The sequence below is a fragment of the Teleopsis dalmanni genome, chromosome 2 (assembly GCF_002237135.1).
Source record: "Teleopsis dalmanni isolate 2A chromosome 2, ASM223713v2, whole genome shotgun sequence".
NCBI lineage: Eukaryota > Metazoa > Arthropoda > Insecta > Diptera > Diopsidae > Teleopsis > Teleopsis dalmanni.
In genome coordinates this window covers 181246988-181255793 of record NC_051847.1, presented here as the reverse complement: position 1 = coordinate 181255793, position 8806 = coordinate 181246988, and the positions used below count along the sequence as shown (strand labels likewise).

General features: G+C 25.5%; 1 protein-coding gene across 1 annotated transcript in view; it reads left to right on the top strand.

Annotated features, from left to right (window-relative positions):
* LOC119676299 (protein mesh-like) overlaps window positions 1-1850 on the top strand; it is a 2165-nt gene extending 315 nt beyond the window's left edge. Inside the window, exons 2-3 of the mRNA XM_038087540.1 lie at window positions 1345-1580; window positions 1659-1850. Coding sequence (XP_037943468.1) covers window positions 1345-1580; window positions 1659-1850 — 428 coding nt within the window. The remainder of the gene's footprint in view (window positions 1-1344; window positions 1581-1658) is intronic.
* Window positions 1851-8806: the final 6956 nt, after the last annotated feature.

Genomic DNA, 8806 nt, shown 5'->3' with positions numbered 1-8806 from the left:
TGCTGCGATATAAAATTGTTGGTTCAATATATTAGTTATATTTAATTACTTTATTTCATATCATTGCATAATTGAATAGATGTATATGGGAGGTTTTTAGAGAAAAGCTACCTCTCACTAATAAAGTATGTGTCAAAGTCTTACCGTAACTCAGCAATTAGTTGACAGCAAAAGTCACTAATTTTCAAAAAAAAAATAGTGATGCTTTTATACTTATATTAAGAGTTAGCTTTTGACAAATAAAAATATTCTTGAAGCAAAAGAATGACTTATTGTTTTATTGAACTTAACTTGAACAAAGTCGTGCAGATATAAATGACACTCAATGTCTTTAGGTATCACATAAACATAACAAAATTCAAAAAATTGTCAAGCAATTGACCTTAAATTGTTAATTCAAAAAAAAGACACTACACCAATATTTAGGTTTGGCATTAATTCGGGAGTAGTAAATCGGGAATTAACTGAGAGGACAGCAATAAGAGAAATCCAATGAAAGCGAAACACTCGACTAAAAAGTGCATTCCACAACATTCAAATATTATATACGCTGAAAAGGATAAAAATTTTAGTATCAAATACTATATAGTATTATTGCTACATTCAGAATGAGAATATATACACATAAAAAAATTTTTTTTTCGTGTCCCAATTTGATGATAACAATAGCCAAATTGTTTTATGAATTGAATTGTTTTATGAATTGCTTATTGATGTATCGAATTCTCGAGATCTAGTCCTCAGCATATAATAGTAACTTGCAAATCTCTAAAAGAATGCCATAAGAAACGAAATTTGTTTTGAATAAAGTAGTAGTCGCCGAAACAGAGGTCCACTTCAAAGATTTCAATGAATTTTTGTATATGAAAGGAGTAAAAATTTTAAAAGGAAGTTGGGTGCAGTGAAGTCGATGATGTATAAAGGATACATATAATATTTTTAGACAGTAGAAAAAAAAAGTTTATTGAAGTGATATATGTTAATGTATTACTCTAATAATCATTGAATGAAGTTTTTCGTAACTGGCAAAGTAAAATAAAAATGACCTATTGATTATTACATATATCATAGCTGCATTAAGAGCTTAAATTGTATTAAAATTGAATTAGAATAAAAATACTTATAAATACAGCTTAATTTTACTCTAAATATTATATTTTATTATGTCAAAACAAAATAAATTTTTTACTAACCTCTTAATAATGATTATTACACAATTAAATAAATTTATTTAATTTACATTTATTTATTTAAAAATTTATTAAATTTAATAAACATTTTTTAAGGATTTTAAAAATTTTGTATTTAAAATTTATAGACGTTTACATGTCCTTTTTTTCACAGCACCTGATAATCCAATTGCACCACCCGTTATGCCCTCACATGCTGCTGGTGGTTATACGATATCTCAGGCACGGTTAGCGGAAATACGTTCTTACTTCATGTATTGGTATTTCGATCAGGATATGTATGGCGGACGTGGCGACTATCAATTTGATATACACGCTTCAATGACACAAATACACAAAAACTTGAATTTCCAGCTGCCGTTCTTTGGTTTCCGTTTCAATTACACACGAGTAAGTTCAATTTAAATAAAATATAAATAATCATAAATAATATAAATTAAAATATATAAATGACTTTTTTTATTGCAGCTATCACTTAATGGTTATTTGGAGTTCTCAGATCCACCAGAATACTTGACATATCCTTTGGTATTCCCCGTTAAAGATTGGCCTAAAAAGAATGATCCATCCTTCATTGGTATTTGGTTTTCGAAGTGTCGTGTCGGACGCATCTACGCAACTGATATCGACCAACGTACGCCCGGTGTATATTTCCGGTAAGTTTTGTGAAATTAGTTTCCGTTTATGCACATCAAACCAATAACGTGTAACGAAATTATAAACTCTTGCACACCAGTAATTTAAAATGCATAATTTTACTTAATTTCCTTTATTCTGTGCGAAACTTTAAATTGAAAGCCATTAAAATGCAAATGAATGAATCTTCATTGCTGAGCATGTAAAGTGCCAATAATACAAATAATACATGTTCACACACATTCATATTTACATTTAAATTTTTGCAATAATATTTTGTTTTTATTTTAATATGGCAATGTATTTCCTCTTGTTATTTATTACTTATTGTGTAAAAACTAATAAATATGAAACATTTACCTTTTATTGCATGACATTTTGCGGTTTTTACTCGTTATTATTGCCATTGCATGTTGCAAATTTACAATGCAAAACGCACCCAAACTGCACTTACGCAGGACGAGCGGGTTTGTGAGCATGTTTGCAAAGAGCCAGGGTATGTAGCAGTTTTCAAATGTGCCAAGAGGGACTTGAGGGACATGTAAAAAGTTTTTAAGCGCATAAGTATTGCATATTTGTTGTATTGCAAATAAATGCATTCTAGATTCCTTTATTTTGTTTTTATAAGTGTTATGGATTATTCAGCTTTAGTTGTGGCTTCATAAAGGCAGTTATTGAAAGAACCAAGTAGAGAGTATTTGTTTAGAATTTGTTTCACAAATGCGTGCTTGATTGTGAAAATATTTCCATAAATGAGCACAATTTTTTTTTTTGATTTTCAAATATTTGCATACAAATTTAAAAGTCATAAATTAAGAATTGTCATTGCTATATACTGCTAAATTTCATTTTTATTTACATACACACAATAAAAACAATGCATGTGATTTAACAAAAATTTATTAAAATATTCATAGTTTATATATTAATATTATTAATTTATGCTTTATTTTTTTTATTTTAATAACAATTATAACACACATACATAGTACCATTGAATCTGAATACGGTAATAAGAAATTTGTTACTAACTCGTAGCCTACGTATTAAAAATTTCATTATGTCACAACGACGTCAACAGATAGGGTACACGTATATAGTATATTCATATTAGCTGATATTTGTTCAAATATTTCTAATTTCTAAAAATTAACTAATTTAGTTGCTTTGTTTATCTTTAAAATAGAATAAATAAATATTTGAGAAAAGAATACGTTGATAAGATGTATCATGTTGACTGTCTGATCATTCTGTTTTATTATGTAGAGTTACGAAAATGATACTTTAGTATTTAAATATGATTCTTTAATATAAATATATTAAATATTAAAAAACATTCAACAACTTTTACTTAAATAATTACGTCAAATATTAAAACTGCATATTATATTTAAATTGCTCTAAGAAATAGAATTTATACCCATAATAAATTAGAATTATTAAGAATAACGAAATAAACTCTTTCACTTCTCTCAAAATTACAGTTAATACTCGATTTATCATAAACATAAACACTAATAAAAACTAAAGTTAAAGTGCCAGTCTACAGCATATAAAAATCGAAAGCATAAAGGTTGAAATGGGAACTGGTATACTGTAAAAAATAGAGAGAAAAATCTGAAAAATATAAAAATACAGGAAATGTGTATATTAATATATTTAGTATTAATAAAGGATTTTTAATGTTTTAGTTACTCATATAAAAAATCCTATAAGTATTACTATAAGTACCTTATACATATTCGTATTCTTGAAATTTCAAAAATTATAACAATTTGTTGACGGATTCGAATAGAAAAGAAAAGGCAAGGACAAAAATTTTATTTAATTTAATGAAATTTGGCTGACCATACAACACTGTTTTGAGTATTGCCAAGTACTCATTATCAGTGGTCTTAGGTTATATTCGAATTTCTTGCTTTGTTTATACTCCGTATATAATAAGAAATTCGAATATTTTCTAAGACCACTGATGAATAGTACTTGGCAATAGTAGAAACCGCTTTGTATGGTCAGCCAAATTTCAATAAATTAAATAAAATTTTTGTCCTTGTCTTTCCTTTGCTATTCGAACCCATCAAAATTTCAAATAGTTTCTTTTCGTCATAAAAATTTCATAACAATTTTTTTTATTACTGTTCATGACTAATTTTGTGCATAATATGGGTGGAAGTAGTTTCAAGATGAAAACTAAATACAAAATAAATTTTATTTAAAAAATAGTTTTATATGAATTATATCATATATCAGCTACTACATTTCGGTGTCTGTAGAACGTTAGTGCAGGTGGTGCACAACTGGCCAACGTTCGACCTGATTGTTAAAAAGGATGCTATTGCAGCGTTTGTTTGGTGATGCTGTCACTTTCGTTTCTGCGTCCTGATTGATATCAAACTCGTTTGTTATTCTAGTAAACCACAGTTTGGTACAGTACGTGGAAGTCACCGCCGGAAGTCATCTATGTATGAAAGCATAAAGCTACATCGTAATCGCTCAAGTTATTTTCAAGGTTGCTCATTTATACAACCTAAATGGATTTAACAGTTCAGTTCAGTACTCGTTATATGGTGTGGAGGCTACTGTTATTATTTTGAGACAACAGTGCAATTTTCAATATAATTGAATTATCAAATTTTGCACATTTGTGGTCTGGAAAAAGAATTTAATGAGTGGCATTAAGTAGTTTATTTAAAAGTTGTGATTAATCTTAGAAGTCTTTAGTTGTGTTTCATTAAACACTTAATAATATTTGGTTAAATATATTATTTAAAAAAGGTGGGAGACAACTGCAATTAAGTCTCGATATAATATCAAGGCCTTTTACATTTGTTATTTGGAGAAAAGTTTATTGTTATATTTCTTATTTACAAGTATTTGATAGTTCCTTACTCAGTGAGTTTATTGTATCGGTCATTCATTAATTCGAGGGTTTACTGTAGAATAACAACTTTAATTTTGCTATAAAAGTTCTTTAAGCAAAACCTTTAAGACTTAATTGCCAAACAATATTCTCTTAATAATATTAATCTCCAATTGTTTTTCTTAAATCGATGTAGATAAATAACTTTTACAAAGAGTAAATATGTGCATTGACTATATGCACAAGTGTAAACATTTGCTAAAAGAATATTAAATATTTACTAGAAGTAAATATACAACGAATAAAACAAAGTAGTAACAACAACAAAAAACTTCACACGTATTTATAAGCCCACAAATGCCATCACTGAAATCATGGATAATAAAAACTTTTTGCCACTTTCCCAACTTTCGTTCGGAGTAGATGCATAACATACGTGTAAAACTCTGATATGTAAAAAAAATGAAACTTGTAGTAACAATGAAAATAAATAAAAAATTAATCAAAAGGAAGCTGAGGGAAAAAATGGGCGAAAATATCTTTAGTCATGCCAACTTTGCGGTAGTGAAACAAAAGCACAGATTGCATATTGCACGCTATGAAATAAATGCATTGGCTTTTGTCTACTTTCACTGTGCTTATACTGCTTTCAACCATTGCAAGTATAGTTATGACTATATATGAAATCACATTATAATTTTTATATTAAATTATTTCCTATTGTAAATTAATGGTATATATTTTTTACTATTAAAGGAGTAAAGTTCATTTAAACTTCATTAAAACTCAAAATGAATTTTATGCTCTTGCATTTGCCCTTTTTTTATCAGATATCAGTTTTATTGCTATTGTTTCAAGTATGAATTCATAAAAAATAGTTTATTATTAAATAATACTTGTATAAAAAAAAATAAACAGTTATTTATATGTGCGACAAAGTTTTTTAAAATTTTTTATTATTAATGTAAATTAGTTAGTAAAACATTCATTTTTTGTTGGTTACCCACTGCGTATGAGTGATTTAAATATTTAATGTACTTACGATTCGCATGACTTTTAAAATATGTTTAAAAACTTTTCTAATTAGCAGTTAATTAAAAATTAATTATAAACAAAAATTAATATAATTTTTTTATATTAATAAAATAAACGAATGACATATTATTCATTGCAAGTGGATTACTGGTGATTTATAGTTGTGAACATACTTAAGCTTATAAAAATAATATATTAAATTTGTGTTAAAAAATATCAACTTTAATATTAGTATTGCTATTACTAATTTATTAAATTTTTTTTAATACACTATTAATTTATGTGGGCTTCATTTATTATTTTCCAATGGCAGAAGTTAGATATGCAAAGCAATATGCCTGCAAATTTTAAGTTATTTAAATAAAAATAAAAAAAATTAAAGAACTGCTATATAGAGCTACTATTTTCTAAATTTATATTTGAGCTAAATTAATTTAACTATTTATAGATACTAAAAATAATGAAAGGAATTGTAGTTGGAAAAGTAAAAAATACTTTAATATTAAATAATATAATATTAAAAAATACTTCATGGAATAAAGCATTGTATAGCCTTAATGATATTACCTTTTTTTGAGATGATAAGGGTTGTTTAATTATATTTGTTTATTTAACTGTAAATATAATTTTTCAGGTAGACTTTTCTTTAACAACCAATACATTTATGAATATTCAAAATATACTCCCTTTTATTATTTTTTTTATTTCTTGGACTAAATAATTTTTGGAAATTATAGTACTGTACTCAGTGATTTATCAACCTTGCAGTTTCATTTTTAGCAAAACCATTAAAAATAACTTATCCCGTAAATCACCGACTAAAATTACAGACTAATCAATAAAAATATAGGTTAAAAAAGCGAATCAATTTTTCGAACCAAGCAATTATCTCTGGAATTTATAGTGTCATTCTCTATATAAATTTTGTAATTTTTTGTAAACTATTTAAATTTACTGGCTTTTATTATTATATATTTATTGCCATAAATGCGAAAATTTTTTTTTTTTAATTTTTCTTAATTTTTTCTTAACACAACCCAATTTTCTACTTATTGAAGCTTATAGAAATACGTTATTGTGGAAGAAATATAGTTCTTCCCTCTGAACTTTATATAAGTTTAAAACAAATATTTTTATACTAATTAAAGTTAGATAAGTGTTTATTAGAGCATATAACAATAATGACATACCATGAATGTTTACGAGTATTTAATAAGTGTACACATATATATGTTTAATTTATGATATTACACATCAGCTAACATTTGCATTAAAATTTTAATTTCTGTAAGAATATAAAGAAAACATTTCATGGTACCACAGTAAATAAAACTAATTTACAAGAGAACCCCTCTATTGACATTAAATTTGATTAATGTACAAAAATTTAATTAGAAAATTAAATAAAGAGGAATTAAGCGAGGCTGTCTTTAAACTTAATGAAGTAATTCTATTTCAAATTTGGTATTTAAAAGGGTGAAAAATGTGAAACCCATGTACATTTTACTGGTTTACATGTTGAACACAACAATTTTCTTTGATATGCTCGACATATGACTTATGAGATTTTTTAATGTTTTACTTACTTGGCTTAAAGCAATTCACTTTGTAATTTTCCTGTTGAATATGAAATATTTTTTATATTGAACGGATTTTTTGTTTTTTTAACCCATATAACCCTGTTCGTTTTCCTGACTCACTGTTCTGTACACGCACTCATGAAAATTATGTACGTTTCTTAATTAAAAGAAATGTAAACTGAAGCATACATCACTTTTAAGGAAAATTTATTAAAAAAAAAAAATATTTATGTAAATAAATTCCTCTTTAATTGTATTTCATGACATTTTTAAGTGCTTAAATGTAAAAGGGGAAAAATGTCGCCTGATTAGGGTTTGTTTTAAAAAATAAGTGTTATATTGTGGGTAGGGTGATCATTTTTATTTAAAGGAATTCAAAATTTAATAATTTTTGGGAACTATATTTTTTAAATTTTTTACAGCGATTAATATTTATTTTGTGTAAAAAAAGTTTAAGGACTTTATTTTATTGTCCATATTGGTTAATTAAAGCATTTCATTTAGCAAGAAAATGAGTTTGGTGAATAGTATATACAATTTTATTTTATTTTTCTTTTAATTCATTTATATACGGAATTTGATATTACAAAAAAATATTTTTCTTGTCAAACGTCAATTTTTATTTCAAAAATTGTGTGTAAAAATTTGAAAAAATTTAATAAATCACAGTAGGAAACATAAACTTAAAAATTGTATAAAAATTATATCGGAAAATAAAATTTTATTTAAATAATATGTCTTTTTTATGCTCACTTCAAATTGACTTTACGGACAATATTTTACGTGCCAGTTTTTGTAAGCAATTAATAACTTTATAGTTTTCCCAGCAAGGTCCATTGGTCAATAAAAGTTTTACTACTAGAAAAGCATAAATTCTTATAAATACAACCCTTTAAATATTTATAATTAGTCTCATAATTAAAAATAAAATAATGCTTTTGTGTTTAGTTTTACTGTATATATGCATCCTTGATAAACTAATGATACGGAAATAAAAATATGCATTATCAAAATGGTGCTGACTTGTAAACTGTTTTATTATATTCCATTTTATTATGTTAGATAACTTAACTTCAAATAATTAGTTTCATTTTATATAGTTTCATTTTATTTATGCTATTTTAAGTAGGAATTTATGTAGAAGTTTCAGAAATCTTAAATGTGTGAGATTTATTATAAAAATATACATTATATTTTAAATAAAATAAAATTATATACAGTTCCAAATGATGCTGACTTGTAAACTGTTTTATTATATTCCATTTTATTATGTTAGATAACTTAACTTGGAATACTTAGTTTCATTTTATATAGTTTTATTTTATTTATGCTATTTTAAGTAGGAATTCAGTTTACATAGTTTATAACTCTTAAATGTTAGATTTTTATTAGTTCGTGAAATTTAATTACTTTGTGACATGAAATCAACTTTTTAAGGTAAATTTTTTCTTGCCGATAATGGCGTGTCTTTTTATGACGAAAGAAACTATTTAAAAGTTAGACCG